The following is a 20,374-nucleotide window of genomic DNA, read 5'->3' on the forward strand; positions in this document are numbered from 1 at the left end:
TCAACCTTCTTCTTAATTACCCCTCTATTTATTTACCTTCGATCTAAACGAAGAATATATTATTTAATAGTTCTCGTTAAAGGCTATAAAAATCTTTAATCTATTCCTCGATCCGATTTCTCCTTCTTAAGATATAATTACTTTTATCTCTCCCTTCCTCCTATTTATTATTATCTCTTTATTCTATAATTAAATAATACCCTTAATTATTACTTAATACCTCCTATATCGACTATAATATATATTAATAAATAGACTAACCCTTAGTAGCTATATATAGATAAGGTACTTAGACTACCTTTAGACTTATAGGGGAAATAGAGTTAGATTATAAGCTTTAGCTAATAGGGTATAAGAGAACTTAAATGCTTATTATTATAGAATAGCTCTATAGAATACTATAAAAAGTATATTATTCTATAGCTACGACTTTTCTCTATTTTATAATATATATACTATTATAGTTTAGCTTTTATTTAAGCTATTAGAGTAATTATAAGACTCTAACTTATTATAACTCCTATAGGGGCTACTTATATTAATTTATTAGCTTATTATAGTAAGTCTTTGGCTTAGAATTTATAGAGAGACTCGAGTATATAAGAGACGAGGATAGGTATATAGTTACTATAGCTAATTTTCGTAGTGGAGCTATGCTTATAGCTTGCTCCCTATCTAGTGTGATTTCACCCCTGCTAGGTAGAGCAAATAACCAATAAGGGCCGAATAGATAACCGTCCTCCAACCAGTACCGAACAAAGGTAACTGAACGAATCATCTGTTTCAGCACAGTCTCCAACGCCCACTATGATTCGCTACGGGCGAGGTTCCTGTGCCAACTCAGCTTGAGTTGGCCGACCACATGGCCGCCTAGAGGGATGCGATCGCCCATCCACCGATCCTGTGACCTTGACGACGCGACGCGCTGGTCATATTATATAACAGGCCTGCCTCCATAGGAACATATGCCAACTATTCATTTCGGTCGCTCACCATAACGTACAAACACTACTTTTGACCTTGCGATATGAAACTCACCCAAGCTGTAGCCCTGCTGAGTGCAGCGGCACAGGGGACGCTGGCTTGGGGCAGTATGTGACAATCTGCTTTGAGCAGCCATCTCGCAGGATGAGAAGTTCGTGCTGATGGCTGTTGCAGGTCTTGGACACGTCACGACGGCATACCTCGCCAGCCATTTCGTCTCTAACACGACTGAGGCCTTCTTTCAAGACCTCTTGCGCAATGATACGGCGGACTACCTCGCCAACATTGCCACATGGGCCGACACGATTCGGTATACGCGCTGGGGCCACTTCACCGGCATCTTTCATTTTATCGACGCCAAGGACGATCCCCCGTCATACTGCGGCGTCGAGCTCGACCGCGACTGCAAGGAAGAAGGCTGTGTTGTAACGGCACTTGCCAACTACACGCAGCGGGCGCTGGATCCGGAGCTGAGCGCATGGGAGCGTAACCAGGCGGCCCGCTTCGTCGTGCATTTCATCGGTGACATCCACCAGCCGCTGCATGATGAAGACGTCTCGAGGGGAGGTAATGGTATCCACGTGCTGTGGGAGGGAAAGGAGTTCAACCTGCATCACGTTTGGGATAGCTCCATTGCTGAGAAGCTCATCGGCGGAGCGAGGCGGCGACCATATGACAACGCCAAGAGATGGGCTGATGGACTTGCAGAGGAGATCAAGACTGGCAAGTTCGCTGATGAGAAGGCCGAGTGGCTGAAGACGGTTGACTTCAACGATGTCGTGGGCACGGCGCTGTCGTGGGCGCGAGAGGGCAACGCATATGTCTGTACTCATGGTAAGTGTTTTGCTGCTTGGCCATGGGCCAACTCATAGCCCGTCAACCAAGAGACGGATGGCTTCTAACAAACCATTGACAGTTCTGCCGGATGGACCCCACGAAATCGTAGGGCAGGAACTGGGCGGGGCCTATTACGAGAAGGCGGCGCCGGTGATTGAGTTGCAGGTCGCTCGAGCTGGCTACCGTATGGCTGCCTGGCTCGACCTCATCGCGGATGAATTCGAAGCCAACAAGGTCCAGCAAGGCGGCTGGCAAGAGCTGTAGTATGGCCATTAATGAATGTTCTGACCTGCGGGACAGTCGAACCTACGTTTCCTGGTTGTATTCCAAACAAGTTTGAAAGCCTCTGATGTGTCCTGACTGTCAACACAGCAACCATTGGCGGCAACGACCAAGATCGAGCCGGGGTGCCATGGGATCGTCAACGAAGGAGGCATGGCTCGGACACGTCAGCATGGCACTCGCGGAAATCAAACTGACAGCCGTTCCTGCCGAGACTTCTTGATTTGCTAGTTGAGTACTGTAGATTGACTCGCTAAGTTTGATTTGCGCCGTCTCCGCGTTTCTTGGTAGGCTCGGCAAGGCATTTCCGCCCCTGGATCCCCCATAAAGTGGCGCCATTTTGCCAGAACGATCTTGGCCTGTGGATTTGGAATGACGGTCGCGTGGAAGCATCGGAGAAACAAAGACTACAACCATGTAGCGATAAAAGTCAAAGTACGGGCCGATTTGAGGTGTGATGTCAAGGCGTCTTGAGATGAAATGTGACATCCGAAGTGCGGTATCATTTTGCAACGCAGGCCCGCCACCATGGGGACTTGGAAAGCGATTGCCAACTCTACTTGCAGTACGACGTCGTGATGCATAAAAAAAGCCGTAGGGTTTATTTAAGTGCTGGTGTCGAGATTGGGGCGGCGTTCCCGTCACGGAAGCACGGCTATTTGAGCTTGGCCTTTGTGGGTGAAATAAAAGGAAGAAGCGCGTTTCTCTGTGATCTTCGCAACATGGCGTCAGTAGCAGTTTCAAGGTTCGGCTGGGTAGACACCTACCTGTGTAGATGGCGATACAGTACATACAAGACCAAGGGCCCCACGTCGGCTGAACATAGCGACGTCAAGATCGGGGCGGGTTGGGACGGCTGGGAATGACACTCTGCCAGCAAGGAAGGTAACGAGATCAAGAGGATGGAGGTGCGGTTTCCAAGGGGCACATCAAGCGGTTTCACCATGACCACTGCAGTCTCGAGTACGCCCTCAGGTTACAGAGTTGGATGCCGGCCCAAGCACACCCAGTCCCTATAGACAGGGGTGGACACAGCCAAGCTGTTGGCATGGGTGTGGCCCTGTGGGGCATTGGAGACGTGCAGAATGTAGTGTCCCCAGATGCCGAAAGCCAGACACGATATGGAGATAAGGTTGATGGTTGTACATGTAGTGATGCAGACGAATCGGTGAGCCGGATGCTGCAGTGCCATGCAGTGCAGCAAGTGCGCTGAAGTGCGGTTTCTATACGTGAGGTCGGGTATCCGGCGCTATCGCTTAGTTCTGCCTGCAGTTGCTGTAGGACGTAACGCGGAAGTCTCCTCTGGCGGAACCAGAAAGAAACTAGGTTCGTTTTGCCAGTCTGTCTGGGCTCTCTCCCGCCGAATTTGTTTCCATTCAACGTCGTCCCATAAGCTGTGTTTGTCGAAATTGATAGATTATCGATGGTGGCTAATAACTCATGCTTCCATAGCAATTGGGTAAGGAGGCCAATCGGAACGCCAAGAGAGACTCGGAGACTTGAAGCGTGCCAAGGCGGGACGATGGGGCACTCAGGCTCTAACTCTAAAAATCAGCGTGCTCCACGTGAACGACCCCCCCCCCCAAGCCCCCCAAGGCCCTGCCTGCACTGCATGTTCAGGGGTTCCGCCAATGTCTGGGCAAGGGGTGTCCAAAGAGAAGGAGGCAGTGGTGCTGGTGTCAGCAGTCGGCTGGTCCTAGATGATACAGGATTGAATGGAACAGCGTGATGTTTGCTGCCCCCTCCCCGGCTGCTGAATTCCGTAGGAATATTCTTCTGTTGCTGATGCCGAGTGCAATGGATGTGCCTTGATCATCCGAACTTCCGGCCAAGACATGGAGGCCTGTCAGTAATCGTCAGAGCGCCCTGGTCGGGACACCCCAAGCCTCGCAAGGGCACCCTTCAGATGACAAGACAAATGCTCGGACGTGTATCTGGTTAACAGGACGGACGAGGCGGAGCGAACGAGAGCGCCCAACGCCGACAGCGACAAGCGACGGAGCAATTTATGTTTGGTGCTAATGACCGGTTTGTCGCACTATCAGACCAGCTGCCGTCTGATATTCCAACAGTCGCTTGCCCAGGTCGGCTGCCCGCCCTTTCACGGCCAATAGATTGCTGCCGCCGCTTGCTCGTGTCGTCGTGGTGCGGATGGCCGTTGACCATGGCCGCGCTTGGTCGACCTTGGCCGACTTCCGTAGATCGACAATGTGAAGACAATGGGCACATATGCGCTTCGATCATGTCCGGGAAGCGCTTCGCCTGACACTGGCAGCCTCACATCCCGACGAGATGGGCAGGAACAACTGGAGACGGAGGGTGTGAATGCAGGTGGGGATGATGGGGACGTCTTGCTATTGGCACATGCTGTGGTTGGGAAAGACAGATGGAGATAAAGAGGGAAGAGAGCACTGCGATATGGGGCAGCTTGGGCAGGTACCGGGGGGGGGGGGTCACGGTCGCGCCTGCACTGAGCTTAGCCCACCCCTGGACCGTCTCGACTTGCTTCATCGCCGCCTGAGCTCAGGCAGGACGAAACGCCATGTGCCTGATGTCGCTCGCTGGATTGCCGCCATTGGTTCGCTGACCACCACAGGAGGTCCACTGATCCTCTCCTGCGACGACAGGAGCCGCATGCGCCTTCCAACGACCAGATGCCTCCTTTTTTGCCTACTCCTCCACGCCTCTCCCTCCTTTTTTTGTCATCTGCGTACTATTCTTACTGCATGGATCCATCGGCCCTTGGCTCATGATCGCGGCCAAGACACGCTCCGGAGACCATCTGTGCGATGGTCCAAGTGAAGTGAGCACGCGGCCGCGAACGTCCATCATGGCTTCTCCTACTACTACACAATCCGACAAGCCGGGCACAACCAACGACACCCTCTCAGGACCCTGCCGTCCAAGAAACCGATCCTTGTCTGTCATCTGCTAAGCATCCAGATACAGGCACCCCGGCCTCAGAATTTGCGATGCCGTCACATACCTTGTAGCCCAGCAGAGACGGACAGCCACCCCTGTTCCGCTTGTCGCATCCTCCGTCTTCAGACAACGCTATCGAGAAGTCTCCAGCATGTCCCAACCTGTCTTGTTTGGGAGGCGGCCCGCCCTCTCGTCATCGCGCCTTCGGTCCAAACACCAAGGGACGACCTGTCAGCCCTTCTCAGACCCTCGCCGCGCTCCTCTCAAGGCCCCTGCGCCGTCGTGTTTGGGATCCGTGGAGATCCCACCCGCGGCTGCTGTTCGCCCTCGCCCTCGCCGTGCTTTGCCCAGCCCTGCGCATAGTCAAGGCTTGACCAGGGTACGGCTTCGCTCGACTATTTTGCCAGATGCCTCCCCTCCTCCATTCGTCCCATCCATCATTCGCTTCTTCTTCTTCTTCAACCCCTCCCTTTTCGTTTCTCCTCCTCCTCCCTTAAACGCTGCGAGTGTGTCTTCACCTCTGCCTTTCATTCTTTTTCAGTCTTCTTTTGCATATCCCGAAGTCTGTGACTGATCGCTCCTTTTCTACGTCTCCTCGACAACAACGGTCTGGTACCACCTTACTTTCAGTTCAGCTTTCGCCCTTTTCTTCTCCTCGACGGACTTGTATATCAAATCCTCAGTTTCGATTTGAGACGATAGATTCGATCAGTCAACAACACAGTTCTCACCCCACCGAGACAATCACAAACATACCATCACCATGCAGATCAAGAGTGTCCTCATCGCCGTCGCCGGCCTTGCCGCTCTGTCCGAGGCCTCTGTCATTCCTGGCGCCTCTCCCTTCAGCAGGACGCTCGCTCGTCGCCAGTTCCGCGGCGGTCAAGGGGGTAACAACGGCGGCAACAACGGTGGGAACAATGGTGGTAACAACAACGGAGGAAACAACGGCGGCAACAACAACAACAATAACGGAGGGAACAACAACGGTGGAAACAACAACAACAACGGCGGCGGTAGTGAGTATCACTGGGCGTCAGTCAGACGCTCACCCAGTCACTAACACTCTTCATAGACGCCGGCGCCACCCAGGTCTGTCTCGTCGACGGTGTCCTCCAGGAAGGTTCAAACCAGGCTGGCCAGCCTGCTGATGGCGCCGTTGCTTCCGCCACGGACGACTCCAACTTCATCAACTTCTGCCAGGGAGAGGAGTTGACCAACGGTGAGCAGAAGACCGGCGGCTCTTGCAACGGAATCCCTATGGGCAAGATCCCAGCCCAGAACAACATGGTCTCCAGCATTCTGGTCAACCCCGCCCACAACGACAACCTTGAGGCCAACACCGACTTCGACATCCAGGTCCAGGTTGACAACTTCGCTCCTGGAGCCTTCACCGATGCGCAGAGTACCTATTACTCTGCCCCCCAGGACCTCGATGGTCAGGGCCGCATCATCGGTCACACTCATGTCACCGTTCAGACCTTGGGCGGCAACCTCACTCCTGACCAGCCTCCTGACGCCTCTACCTTTGTCTTCTTCAAGGGAATCAATGATGCTGGCAATAACAACGGCCTTCTCTCTGCCACCGTCACTGGTGGTCTGCCTCCCGGTAACTACCGTGTCTGCACCATGTTCGCGGCCGCAAACCATCAGCCGGTGATCATGCCAGTCGCCCAGCGCGGTTGCCAGGATGACTGTAAGTCGATCGTGAGCCATGATGATGATCTCTCTCTGACCAGTCACCAGGCAACAAGTTTACTGTCGGTGGTAATGGCGGTAACAACAACAACAACAACAACAACAACGGTGGCAACAACAACAACAACGGCGGTAACGGCCAAGACCAGAACGCAGGCAATGGTCAGGACCAGAACGGCGGTGACGGCCAGGGCCAGAATGGAGGTAACGACCAAGGCCAGAACGCAGGCAACGGTCAGGGTCAGAACGGCGGTAATGGTCAGGGCCAGAATGGAGGTAATGGTGCCGGACAGGGCGCCGGCGCCGGTCAGGGTCAGGGTGGAGGCAATGGTGCCGGACAGGGCGCTGGACAGGGTCAGGGTCAGGGCGGAGGCTTCGGTGGTGGCTTCGGCGGTGGTTTCGGTGGTGGCTTCGGCGGTGGCCGCGGCCAAGGTGCGTAATGTGAAGTATAAAACTTAGATTGAATCCTTCCTAACATCGACCTAGGTGGCCAGAACCAGGGTGGTAACCAGGGTGGTGTTGATCAGACTGTCGATCCTGCTGTCGATGCTACTGCTGCACCGTCCGCTGACGCGACTGCCGACCCTGCTGCCGGAGAGACTGAAGCCGCTGACGGTGCGAATGCCGGCGCTGATGGAGGTCAGGGTGCTGGCGGCGCCGGTGGTGCTACTGCGGCCAATGCTGTCGGTGGTTTTGCAGCGCCTGAGATCTCCGACTCTGGCAACGCCGATCGCCCGTTTGAGGTCAACGGCAACACCTTCACCAACCGTCAGACCGCTGCCCAGAGAGCTTGCGACATCCAGAAGAACCAGTGTGCGGACGCCGTCAATGGAGGCGGCGGTGCTGGCTTCGCTCTGTCCGACTGCCAGGCACAGGTCGCCTCTTGTGTGGCTGAGCTTGCCTGAGAAGCCTGAGAGACCTGAGAAGGCTCTCTGGTGCAACTCACACAGCCCCCTTAACTCCCCCTTTGTGCTGGCTCTCTTCAGAGCAGGACCGAGTCTACGTCGGTCATGAGTCACCCGATGTTCTACATATCTATCTTCTAATGTTTCCCCCGAAGTTCATGTATCTGGTTGTATGCCATCCCGAAGAGGCTGGGAGGGATTTTGTTTGCCGTTGACATAGGATATGCAAGATTTGACTAGAAAATGAATTGAAGACACATTCCAGCAGAAATCTGTGTTCTCTCATATCATCGTGGTACAGTGACTGATCATGTCGCTCCAAGTGACAGAAAATGACAGCCAGCACATGCTCCTCCGACCTTCGACTTGGCTTGCTTGGCCTGACTTCACTAGACTGGTCTGGCTGGCCACGGTCTGTGCTGGAGCAGTTACTGAATACATGTGTGTCTCACCTCCGAGCTCTGGACCTTAAGGAGCGCTGCTCATGCGTTTTGTGCCGGAATGTCTGAGCCTGGTTCCTGAAACGGGGCGGAGGCGTCTGGTGTGGTGGCCGGGGTGTCCGAGGGGTCTTGGGACGAGACGACGTGACCGGCTAAGTAGGGACGGGGGATAAAGTTGGAATCTGCCAATGTGCGTTCATTTGTCAGAGGGATTGTTAAAATCCGCACTGGCCCATGAGTTCTTTTCGGCATCCTGTCAGTGGGTGGCTGTGTGTAGTGTGTGGTATTTTCTGATGATGGTGAGATTGCGCTGTTCTTTCCATTAAGCCCAGCTGGGAGCATGGGCACTGGGTCTGATCTCATGAGGAGGACGATGCCCATTTGAGGACTGTGAAGCCCCTTTACCAACTGGGCTTGATTCTTGTCGAGTGAGAGTTGCATCGTTTGTAAGGCTTCGGGACGTGACAGTAACGTGACGTTGGCGATCGTTAGGCTATCGCCCCAGCATGGGGTAAACGTCCGTTTAAAGTGCCAACGGGACGAGGGCGCGATCTTATGCTTACCTACCTTACTCAACATGCTATCTCTCCGTACGAAACAAGGGGACGTCAGATGTCACGCAGGCGTAAACCTTATAGTACCATGCCAAAGAAAGTTTCGGAGTCACTGCCAGCGAAGACCAACAGTGCTCATCCCCTTACCACAGTGTTGGCATATAGTTCAACGCACCTTGCAACGCAGCCGTAATTTTACCGAGTAGCCGAAGTCATCGCCTTCGCAGTCAACACTCTCACGCCTTCTCAGTACTTCCGCCGTAGCCTCTCTCGCTCGAGCATCGAGGCCATGGGCTAGCAACTGGTAGGGATACGACGCTGACTTTTTGCGGACTTTTCCTGGCGCCCATGTTCGCGACCGGATGCTTTCTTTTTGAATCTCACAACGAAGTAAACTAAACAAAATGGTCATCATATCATGTGAGAACTCTCAGGTTTCCAACAGCTGGCGGCAGCTATGCTGCTCTTGCAAGCACAAAAAGAGAGGGACGGACGTGGGACCCCCAAAACGCTTTCATGGCCGTACATGACAAAAGTCTCTTCGAACGTGCCACTATGTGTTCGATGGACGTTGACCGCACAGCAAACGCCCCATCCAGCTCGCCGCTCAACGACATGGCTCACGACTTCCTTCAACCAGGGATCAACATGAAGCCTGAGCAACAGACAGAATGGTTAGTTTGCTTACTGCATCTCCGGCCGAATACGCATGAAAAGCACTCAAAGATAAAGACGTGTTAGGGGAGCAAGGAAACATTCAGCAGAGGAACAGCGATTTGGTCTCACGAAACCCCCGTGGCATTGTGCACAGCCTTAGTTGGTATAAAGTTTTATTGGACCGCTTGCTCGAGCCCCTACATCGGCAACGTGGACATATACATAATGAAGAGAATGGAATGGAAGCTGTAGTCATATCTGTGCTGTCTCTTGTCTCGTGAGACCTTGGTACTGGCCCGAGCCAGACCTGCCGAATGCGCCGTCCCACCAAACGCCAGGAAAACGCTGAACAATGCAAATCGAAGGTGGTACAACAAAACAGTACTCGTACCCTAGCTCCAGTCAGAGTGGACTCAGAAAAACTCGCTCGCACAACGTCGTGTCTCATTGTATTTTGATGGCTTCGAACAGAGACAAGCTCAAAGCCGTGTCGTTTTCGCCCACAATCGGCGACGGCTCACTCAGTAATTCCCATCGTCGGAATATGTACGGTGTCAGCCTCGCAGAACCCTGCACGCTAATGGGGATCTTCGGTCTGGGCGGTCCATTTGACGGTGGCGTCGGCGTCTGTCGATGGGCGAGCATGAATTGCTCCATCCAAGGCGCGGCGTAGCTGAAAAGATATCGTATCCCAGCGTCGGACGTAACCGGAGCTTGAAGTGAGCCTCCGATAAGGATGGCGCGCACGCACTGCAGGCGTGACTCTTCGGGTAAATGATCAACGAGGAATAGGGCGAGGTCGAAAGTCGTCTGTCGTAGTTGTCGACCAGACCTTGCTTCCTCACAGCTGATGTTATCAAGCTCAAGCATGATGCCGGACAGCACGACGAGCATGCGTGCGCGAACATCATTGGCGGCCGCCGTTGTAGGCGGTTTCATGCTGGCTGGCTGCGTGGGCGACAACACCGGCTCGTTCGCCGTCGTGTGAAGTGTGATGAACTTCAACAAGAGGGGCAGCCAGTGCTCGATAATCGCCATCCTCAAGTCCGTCCCAATTAATTCCGTGGCCGCCAGCAACTCCCAAAGCTCCGTCAACTTATCTACCATGGACATGTTGAGTTGAGTAGCCTTCAGTGCTGGCCGCCCACGAATGATAGCCTCAACGACCGATAGAAGACTTTCGGATAGTCGAATCATGTCCTCGGATGAATCCCCAGCAGTCGACATAGTCTTGAGCGATGGTACTAGGCTGAAGAGCCTCGTCTGAGCCTGCCGCTTGAGATGATCTGTGATTTCCTCGCTCAGATAAGGCAGCACACTCGTCCACATCATATTTTTCGTCTCCACGGCCTGGTCCAGGGCTTTGGACAACATATCAACGTGAGACGCAGGCTGTTCGTCTCCACTGCTGCCACCCGCTTTGCTCGCTGCCAGGCCTATCGACAGTTTCAACTGGCAGAACGGGAGCGTAAAGTCGTTGGCGAGCTCCAGCACCGTTTCGAACGTCATAGGATCATTCGGATCCCGAGTCGGCGCCAGCAGCCTTGTGGTGATACTAGCAAGCACGTCGCTCAGCGGCGAGTCTGCAAGCTTGGTGCCCAGAATTTGCACGGTGGTCGGAGAATCGTTCAGCACAAGAAGTCGTAGCAGATCCAAAACATCGTCCCGAAGATCTTGCCGAGCCAAAGGGGCACTTGTTGACACTTCGGAATTTTGCAGCTTGGAAAACTCAATGAGAGAATTCCTGATAAGCACAGCCAGCTCCCTGTGATATTGCTGTGGTGCCACCCGCTGCTGTACATAGAAGCGATATGCTTCTTCCTGTGAAAGGGCGTTTTTAGGCGGTAAGGGACTGACGACGAGCTGGAGGACCTCTTGCATGTATGTTGACGTGCAACCAACTTGACCTCCGACTACTTTGCTGGGATCGATTGTCGTTGTTGTCATGATGGTAGACAGCCCCAAGCAGCCAAGGCTGATGAGGAAGGGATAAATGTCGAAAAGGGTTGGTCGTGTCTTCATGATGCTGACATGGTGGACCCAATCTGTCATGCGGACATCAAAGTGCTGAGTGTCAAAGATACGAAGCCTGGCCAGGAGAGCACTGTAGGCATGCTGCTTCTCCGAGTCCTTCACCCAACTACCCTCGATACGCGTGACGACGGTGTGGAAAAGTCGGTCCATGGTGGGACGGTCGAGGCTCGTGCCGCCAGTAAGTAGCCTTTCAATCTCGTCGTTCAGCTCGCCCTCCGCATCCTGGAGGCGCGCAGCCATGTTGTCCGAGACTGGTGAGCAAGCGTCGATCGCCGTGCTTTGATCGATCTGTTGGAGCTCCTTTCGAAGGTGTGCTGACGTGTTGGCCAGGCCGGGGAGCCTGGCGGTCAGGGCTCCCAATGCCACTAGCAGCGGTCTGACTCGAACTCCTTGCTCGTCGTTGACAATCTTCATTCTCTCGAGTAGCAGATCGCAGAGATTCCGCGCCACATTCATTGCTGCGAAGGTAGGCAGATGAACGTTGACTGTGTCGGCGCACGAGGCCAGTATGTCCGCATCAGGGAACCTACTGGTCAACTTGATCATCTCGGCCATGGTCGTGAAATCCTTGGCTGCCTCCAGTATGGACCGAGCGTGGTTGAACGCCGTCGGAGAAAGATGAACGTCGGAGCTGGATTCGTAGTCGTCCGTCTGAAAGATCTGTAAAAGTCGTGCGCCGACCTCAGTCTGCAACGCCCGGCTGCTGTTGCTGACGGCACGGCATATCTTGGCCAGCGGCATCGGTCTCCTTTGTGCTGGTGATATCTCCGCGTCGGACGAAAGACCGAGAGCGTGACGGATAAAATTCCACGCGGCATCGATATCCCTGGCTTCTTCTGCCACATCGAATGCCGCACGTCGCAGCAAATTTGCGCGGGTTGCGATGAATGACGAGCTAAGCGCGCTCAGCGGCAAGTCGATGAGCAGTCTCGTAGAGCAGGGAGCATCGGGTTCGGTATCGAGGGAAGACGTCATCCCCCCGCGACCCATGAGCCAGACGACGTACTCTCGAACGTTGAACTGGCCAGTTCTGACAAGTTCAGAAATAAGCTGGTAGAACAACCGCTTGGGGGTTGTCCCCTGGGGAGGTGCAGCGCCGATGGACTCAAGGATCGCCGTGGTGATATCGACACCGGTAGAGGCCCAGGCGCGGAGCAAGCTGGCAGCAACATAGATTCTGGCTTGTCCAGGACGATAAAAAGAGGTCGACCATTCAAGGACGGTTCTCACAATCATACGCTTGTCCTCGCTGACATTCCAGCAACTTGATGCCAATTCGTTTGTATATAATGTCTGGAATGTCGTGTCGAGCTGTTTAATCAGGATCTGGCGGTTCGCCGGTTGAGACTTGCCACTTGAGGCAATGAGTACCTCGTTTCGTGAGTTGAGGGCTTTGTAGGCGCTCAGAACGGCATCGTTATCTATGGGAATAGACGCAAGCAGGGTTTCTCGACAGCGAAGCCACGTCGTGGGTGATAAGAAGTTGTCTGGGTAAGAAGAGAGTAAGGGCAGTAGGAGTGAGGTGAGCTTGGTGGAGAGCTGCGCTAGAATGTCGCGATCGGGGTCGCTCTGGATCTTGAGTCGGCCATCAGTACATGTTCTTCCGCAGAGAGAGGTGAACTAGTGACATACCGTGGTGAGGTGGCTGAGTAGAGCATTCGCTAAGCGGCGGCCGTGTCTGCGAAGGCGAAGCAGGTCCTTCCAATATATCTGACTGATCAAGATCCACATGGGTAGCTTCGACTGGGTGCTGTTTTCGAGGCCGCCGACCAGCCAGTCCATGTAATGATCGCGGTCGACTAGGTGTTCGGCGTACAGGTGTGTAGCCAGACGTATGCTACAAAGGTTGGTCAGTAACGTCTCCAGGGGCCCGATGTGATGAAGAGGAAGAACATACGCATACTGCACCCTGGCCTTCCAGTCAACCTCTCCAAAAGCAGATGCGACGCTCTCAACAAATTGCTCGACATAGAGGGTCCAGTCCTTTAACCACTTGGCCTCGCCGCCCATGACGACTGTACCGTTTACGCCCTTTCTCTTGACGGTCCTCAAATCATTGGCGCCGACACAACGGACCAGCCACACTGCACGCTCAGTGGGTACATTCTTGTTGAGACAGTGATCGAGAAGACCCTTGCCGCGGATTCCGTGAGGAATTGTTCGGCTCAGTCGACGAAGCGAGATGGCCGGGTTCGCCAGATCGCGCATCCAGACCTCCCGCTTGGTATCGGTAAGGGTGACGCGAGGTGGAGGCTTAAACGCCGAGGGCGCGACGACCTGTCCGTTGTGTTTCCTCTGGTTGAGGACACCGACAAAGATGCTCGACAGGAGGTTGAGACCGTTCTTGTGCTTCAGAGCTGGAAAGATGGCAGGCTTCGCCGAGGTCGTCTCGGCTTGGGTGACGGGTGCCTTGTCGAAGTAGCCATTCTTGATGACAGCATCGGACAGACGGTCCTCTGGGTGGTTGCCAGTCCACGAGAAGAAGTCCGCATTGCCCATGTCATGGGACTCCTTTGCGGTGGCCGAAGCACCGTACCCGACTTTGGTCGCATCCGCCTTGGGGCGGTTCAGCGGGGCATATCGTGGGGCGTCGGGTGGTATCTCGGCGCTGTATGGTTTCGGACGACCATCCTTCTTCGTGGCTATGACGGCAGGCTTCGTGTCTTTGGGTGGCGTCGGCAGCGCAAACCTCGGGCGGCGTTTGGGCATAGGCATGGGCGGGTTGTCGTTGTCGAGCGGGCCGGCTCTGGTAGAGGCGGGCGAGTTCGTGTCGGCGAGGCTCGATGCGTCGTTCTTGGGGACGAGGCGTGAGGGCGTGAGGTTCTGGGGGCTTTCGGTGGCGGGCTGGAAGAGAGTGGAATCGTTGGAGAGCTCGAGCTTGAGGCGGGAGCCTCCCCTCCTCGGCACGGTGCCATATCGGTTCTGCGCAACGGCGACATCGTTCGAGTCGCCGGTCAGGTCGATGAGATTGCTGGGCTCCTTTCGGACGGGCGACGGCGGCAGATACTGGGCAGAGAGGGTGCGCTGGTGAGGAGGCCGTTGGACCGTCAAGCCCGAGCTGCTCAGGGTTCGCTGCTGGGGCGGTCGCGGCTGGACGCCCATCGGGGTCCGGGAGGTCATGGCTAGCACGGGGATGGCTGCGACGACATGCTGCGCGATTGTTGTCGAGGGAGTCGGTTGGGTAGGAGGGGTGATCAGACAAGTAGTGGCGACGTAGCGATATCGATGAGGGTTCTGGGAGGGATGGTAGTCGAGTATGGCGACGTTGCGAAAAGGGTCGTGATGGTTACAACTGACGGCGGACGCCGGACGGGATGATGTTCAGCCCCGGGCACAGATGACAATGCAGACGGGGCTCGGAGGTTCAAGAGGTGTGTCGGGGTGCGGCTGTTTGATAGCTATGGCGACAATGAGGATGATGAAACAGATCAATGTCGTGATATTTGTCGAACCCGGTAGGAGGATGGTCAATCGGAGACAAACAGGCGCTATCGAGGCGACGCAAAAGCAAAGGAACCAAAGGCGAGGCGGGCTGGACGGGACGGGAGCACAGAGCACAGAGCACAGAACAGAACACAGAGCGTAGGTACCACCTAGAGCAGGAGCAGCGCAGGACAGAGTATGCCAAGCACGACCGACGTGACTAGGGTCCGGACGAGGTACTGTGCTTGGTAAGATGGGTGCTGGGGTACCTTGGATGGTCCAATCCAGCGGCGAACAAGCTGGCCTCCTGGCTGGCTGGCTGGCTGGCTGGGACCGGTCGCCAGTGCAGGTGCGCGCAACAGGCAGGGTAAAGAGCGCGAGCCGTGGTAGGCGCGGCGAGGGAAGGAGAGATCGAAGGGGCTTGGGGGCTCGGGTCGGGCAGTGCGCAGCTCCCCCCGTTGCAGCGCACCCTGCGCGAGGAACAAATCGGGGGCAAGTACCAAAGGAGGGCAGGAGGGTTTCCACAGTTCGCCGGGGGGTTCGGCGTTCGGTTGGTGGGGGGGTCCAAACAACCACATGGGCTGCCAGGGCCGTCGGGGATCCTTTCCAGCACGCCAGATACCACCTATAGGTAGGTAAGTTAGGTACATCTAATGTACTGACTGATTACCCCCCGTCAGTGCCCACCTCCCCAGTCACGCCACCCGACAGCCCCCGCGTTGAGTCGTGCTCTTCACTGGCTCGTGGCGAGCAGTGTACTTACCCGACGCGAATCGCCCCAGAATGCCCACTTGCTCTTATGTGGGCGGCTTCGTCACGAGACCAGACACGAACCGATCCGGTAACAAAAGTCAATGAGACTGGTAGACAGGTGCTCGCTGCGATAAAAACCCCGCACAATGTAGCTATCTCCTACTCCATGCGCAATTCACGAATCCATGTCATGATTTGTCCACGTCGTGTCGGGCATCGATCGCTCCGCAATTGTTGGGGATTGGAGGATTCAAAAAGCCGAATCTCGAAGAATTGATCACCTGCAACGCTGCCTATCTCCCTAACCTACCATGTAGGTAGGTAGATAGACAAAGTAGATGGTGGGTGACCTGAACCCCGAGTGGTAGTTCCCGACTACCCGTCTCGACTAGCCGGAGCGAGATTTCCATATGTGGTCGTCGACCCTGGTCCCAGTCGCCCTATCGGTGATGGGCGAACCCTATGAAGGACGGCTTTCCGTTGGGGCTCCGGGCACTATCTAAGCATCGCCCCAGCCTTCAGCTCACGCCTCGGAACGGAGTTTCTCACTCAGCACCAGGTAGAGAGATAATAAAACCACCTACATGGTACATGGTGGGGTGTTGTTGCGTCTGGCTACACGCAGGTTTGACTGACAACTGGAGACATCATACGTGGACATCCCAAGGCCAAGTGTTGTGTAACGGAACCGGACCTGTGTCCCGGCTCACCCTCACATCGCTTCAGCAGACGCAAGACGATCCTACCTTATCTCTGGCATCCTCGGTGCTCCGGAGTTTTCACGATCAAGTTCATGCGCTGAGTGCTGTTCAATGCAAGTATCCTGTTCTATTCTATGCCAGTATGCGTACACTCGGATATCCCGGTCAACAACAAAGGCGGATCCTCGAGGACCCTTCATCTCGATCTACTCGGGGAGAGGGGTGCATCCTGTTGTTCCGAAGATGCGTCAAGCCGACTGCAAGCATTGCAAACCCCCCCCCCCCTTCTTTTCTACCAATCCTTTTGTTCGCGAGAGTCTAGCCCACCACAAGCCACAGAGGGGCTTGCTGCCCCACACTGCGAGACACCTCAGGCCAACATCTCCAATCCCGCACCCCCAACTTCACCCCCAACCCCAGATTTCCCATGCGACTGCACAGCGACGACCGACTCCGCCATTGAAGCTATCGTGTCTCTGGTCTCTGCCGGCACGTCTACCATCAACAACCCATTCGAGATGGCTTCCAAGAAGGACATGCGAAGGGCCGACCTGGGTACGTTGCTCTGTCCATGCCTGCCCCCCATCGATCTTCCTTCTACCACATTTGCCTCTGCCAATCCCCCAGCTAATACCTCGCCAGTCATCCCCTACCAGGCGCCCAAGCCCAAGGAGACGCAGGAGCTCTCCTCTACTCTCTCTAGCACCCTCCCCATGGCCGTCATGCTGACGCGCAACCGCTTTATCGGATGGTATGAGAATTATCCGCAGCCCTTCTCGAATCCCACGTGTCGTCGCATCTCGAGCAAGCCTCTTCTCTCTCCCCAACTGTTGCGATACCAAGACATGGCGCCTCCGTACGAGAGCATCAAAAAACTGACACGTCGTTGCACAGGGCTGCCGTCATCTACAGCGTCCAGAACTGGCTTGGCGAGAGCGAAGATCAGAAGAAGACCGCCACCACTCCAGGCTACTTCAACGTTACCATGTCCCGTACGCAACCCCGCTCCTCCTCCGTCACATGAGGTGCTAACAACCACATCACAGTCGTTTCCCTTCTCGTCGCCTACCTGCCCCTCTTCCTGCCTCCTAAGCTGGCCGCTGCCGCCACTGGCACTGCGCCAGCCGCTCCTCTTCCTTTGCAATAAACGCCTTGTGCGATCATGTAGCAGACGGTAGATGCAAGGTGTCTGGATTCTGTATAGCACGTTGAAACCAGGGGCGCCATGGGGGAGGGCCCCAGGCCCTCGCAAATAACATATATTTTGGGTGAAATACGGCGTCGTGGGCTTCAGCTTGAAATTCCTCCTGCGCAGGTTGGCAGCCAGGGACTCGCTTTGCAGCGAATGATTGTACAATACCCAGATATCCAGGGATAGCTTATGTTTTAATCACCACATTAAGATCCTCTTGCCAGGTTACGGACTTGCTCATTCATGGCCTCTGTTTGCGCTCCGGAAATAGCCTTGGCCGCATCATCAGGGGTAGTATTCTATCATTGTGTACGCTTTGGTGCTTTGACTTGCAAGACATAGACCTGAAGTAATTTTGTGGCTGACAAAGGAGATAGACCTGAGGCTTCGTTGTCGAAGAGATCTTGTCTGAGATGCTACATTCTTCAAAGCTCATTAAACCACTTTACTTTGGTGTAGAGAGTGTATGCTTACAGTGTGCAGATCTTATACAGCCATGCCATTCCTGAAATCTCACTGAATTATCTCAAACCCGTCATGGAAAATCATCGGTGATGCTACTGCAGCAGATGCTTACTTAACCTGGACACACTGTCTATATCCAACGGCCATGCTATCTTCCCCTTCTCTCAGAATGTCGAGGGAGTCGCCGCTGTAGAGAAGAGACAAACTGCCTTTGCCTATACTGTCTACATCGTCTTTCGGCTCGAAGCATCATGATCATCTTTGTCTATGTACGACGACAAATGCGAATAGTCGTCATGCCGACGGGTCTCGGCGCACATGGTTCTTGAGCGTTCTGAACCCATTACTACCGCTCTTGCACGCTGCATAGAGAAAGAGCCCGCTGCTCAAATGCGGCCTTGGGCTGCGGCCTTGCGTGCCATCGTCAGGTCCATATACAGGCTCAGTAAACGACCATGAACGTTGACGATACACGTTGACACGTTGATACGCGCAGCCACGGTAACCCCCATCCCAGAACCCCTCAACCACGGTCCTACTCAGCTCTGACAGTCTGTCAGATAGCTTCAACTCTCTCGAACCAGGAAGAAGGGCTTTGTCCAGAAACCAGACATCGAAAACTCGTCGAGATAGTATATCGTGTCCATGGGTGCCTTCCCTAAGTTCAGGCTGCTCAGGCTGCCCCTGAAGATCATCAGGATGGTCATCGATCACCTCTCTCAGAGCGACACCATCAGTCTCGCTCAGACGGGCCGCGTCATGGCCAAGGTTGCCACCCACAGCATCTACTTCAAGGACCGTGATTCAGGCCGACAGTGGGCTCTGAATCTGGGCTGCGACCTCGGCCGAGTTGACCTCGTGCAGAAGGCCATCGAGTACCGGTATGACCTCAACAGACTCACAGACGAAGGCGTGCCTCTCTCGCGTGCGGTTCGTCACCCCCACCTCGGCGACAAGATATCGGTGGTCGAGATGCTGCTACGCAACGGGGCCGACCCATCGCTCGGCAGCAGCCACCCCTTGCTCACCCACTTCGCCCAGAACAACGGCCTCGTGCTGGGCCGCTGCCACACAACGATCCCGACGCTGCTCCTCACCCACGGCGCCCGGCCCTCGGCCATCGAATCCAGCGGCATCCGCCTCATCAACCTGGCCATCGACCGCGCCGACAATCTGTGCTGCCACAGCCACGGCCCAGTCTGCGTCCTGCAGCTCGTGCAGCTCCTCCTCCTGCACGGCGCCAGCGCCAACAGGCCCCTCTTCACCGGCAGCGTCTCGCCCCTCGTGCGCGCCATGTGCTCGCTGCACCGGCCCGTTGACCTCTTCCACCTTCTGCTCAACAACGGCGCCGACCCCGGCGCCGCCTCCGACCTATACCTCGCCCCTGGCCGGCCCTTCCACCTCGCGCTGGACCTCCCGCGGCAACCGCAGGTCCCGCTGAAGTGGGCCATCCTCTACCTCCCCATCACGACCGACTGGGACGACAGAATGCAGATGGTCAAGACTCTGCTCATCCACGGCGCCAAAGGCAGTCGGCTCTGGCGGAACACGGTCCTCCACGATGTGATCGAGGCGGCGGGCTCGGATGAGAGCGTTGCCGTCGTGCCGTTTGGGGTGGCCTATGATCTGTGCGCGCTGCTCCTACAGTCGGGAGCCAATCCGAACTGCATCAAGGGTGGCGAGATGCCGCTGCAGAAGCTGGCCTCGGCTGAAGGATTCAATGAAAAGGATCGGATGCTCCTCGCCGGGTTGTTGATGGCCGGAGGAGCTTGGGAGTAAATGAAGTATGGTTCTGTGGTGACGACGATGATGACGAGGCCGAGCAACCGAGCCGAGATACCGATACTGAGGGTTTGTAGTGCTCCTACAGAGTGCTGTTGTTTGGGAGTCGGGGGGTTTCTTGTTTGAGAGCCAATGTTGTGCTCAAACGTTGTCTACCTACATTTGGTAACTGGTATACCCTTGGAATTGCGATCATGGTTGTTAGGGTTAATCTATATATTGTCTGTGACTATTCATGAGGGTGCGCAATGGTTATGTTTCCGTTAGCTCTTGAAATCACACGAGGTTGATTCCAAGGACTCAATGTGGTGGCATGGTTTTAGCGATTCAGCATTGCACCTAGCGGCCCAAGCAAACCCTACCAGTATCCTACCGCTAGGTCTATCTTCTGGGGTCATAGAAGCGATCATTTGGGATGATCAGCCATTGCAACCATAATATGGGGGCACGAGTTTACAGTTTCACATGGCAGCCATTCCTCAGTGTGCAAGATGCATCCTTCGGGTCGATTGAGATAGGGCTTGCTGTCGAAGGTCACCCATCGCCATGGATGATCTGTGTCTCGATAAGTGTGCCTCGAAAGTCTAAGGACAGTAAAACGTCGAAAGTCAACGATTTTCGGGGAGGCGGAATGACCTCCGCAGCGGGCTACGTCAGTTCATGTTCCACAGCATACGAAGCTGAAGTTGTCATGATGAATGGCGTTGCTACATCCGAAGTTGTCGAGCAGCGGCAGCTTTCGGGA

At 54.9% G+C, this 20,374-nt stretch overlaps 5 protein-coding genes across 5 annotated transcripts; 4 read left to right on the plus strand and 1 right to left on the minus strand.

The window, feature by feature from the left end:
- Nucleotides 1-1,027: 1,027 nt before the first annotated feature.
- Nucleotides 1,028-2,326, plus strand: VDAG_02462 (nuclease S1; the record flags this gene model as incomplete). The annotated part of the gene is made up of 4 exons (XM_009653115.1): nt 1,028-1,091; nt 1,159-1,818; nt 1,901-2,084; nt 2,194-2,326. 4 exons carry the CDS (start codon nt 1,028-1,030, stop codon nt 2,324-2,326), a joined length of 1,041 nt encoding a protein of 346 aa, XP_009651410.1.
- A 3,462-nt stretch (nt 2,327-5,788) lies between these two features.
- VDAG_02463 (uncharacterized protein) lies at nt 5,789-7,628 on the plus strand (the record flags this gene model as incomplete). Its single annotated transcript, XM_009653116.1, has 3 exons — nt 5,789-6,044; nt 6,101-6,721; nt 7,210-7,628. The coding sequence occupies 3 exons, from the start codon at nt 5,789-5,791 to the stop codon at nt 7,626-7,628; spliced, it is 1,296 nt and encodes a 431-aa protein (XP_009651411.1).
- Nucleotides 7,629-9,723: 2,095 nt separating this feature from the next.
- Nucleotides 9,724-15,314, minus strand: VDAG_02464 (uncharacterized protein; the record flags this gene model as incomplete). Its single annotated transcript, XM_009653117.1, has 4 exons — nt 9,724-12,888; nt 12,946-13,150; nt 13,211-14,547; nt 15,006-15,314. The coding sequence occupies 4 exons, from the start codon at nt 15,312-15,314 to the stop codon at nt 9,724-9,726; spliced, it is 5,016 nt and encodes a 1,671-aa protein (XP_009651412.1).
- Nucleotides 15,315-16,632: 1,318 nt separating this feature from the next.
- Nucleotides 16,633-17,602, plus strand: VDAG_02465 (uncharacterized protein). Its single transcript, XM_009653118.1, has 2 exons — nt 16,633-17,182; nt 17,237-17,602. The coding sequence occupies exons 1-2, from the start codon at nt 16,709-16,711 to the stop codon at nt 17,366-17,368; spliced, it is 606 nt and encodes a 201-aa protein (XP_009651413.1). The 5' UTR covers nt 16,633-16,708; the 3' UTR covers nt 17,369-17,602.
- An 890-nt stretch (nt 17,603-18,492) lies between these two features.
- VDAG_02466 (uncharacterized protein) lies at nt 18,493-19,626 on the plus strand (the record flags this gene model as incomplete). Its single annotated transcript, XM_009653119.1, has 1 exon — nt 18,493-19,626. One exon carries the CDS (start codon nt 18,493-18,495, stop codon nt 19,624-19,626), a length of 1,134 nt encoding a protein of 377 aa, XP_009651414.1.
- Between the last annotated feature and the right edge of the window lie 748 nt (nt 19,627-20,374).

Source organism: Verticillium dahliae, genomic scaffold, assembly GCF_000150675.1.
Source record: "Verticillium dahliae VdLs.17 supercont1.4 genomic scaffold, whole genome shotgun sequence".
Lineage (NCBI taxonomy): Eukaryota > Fungi > Ascomycota > Sordariomycetes > Glomerellales > Plectosphaerellaceae > Verticillium > Verticillium dahliae.

Coding starts and splice junctions, on each gene's coding strand:
- VDAG_02465 (XM_009653118.1), top strand. CDS start 16,709: ATGGCTTCCAAGAAGGACATGCGAAGGGCCGACCTGGGTACGTTGCTC. Junction 17,183..17,236: donor CTTCAACGTTACCATGTCCC/GTACGCAACCCC, acceptor ACCACATCACAG/TCGTTTCCCTTCTCGTCGCC.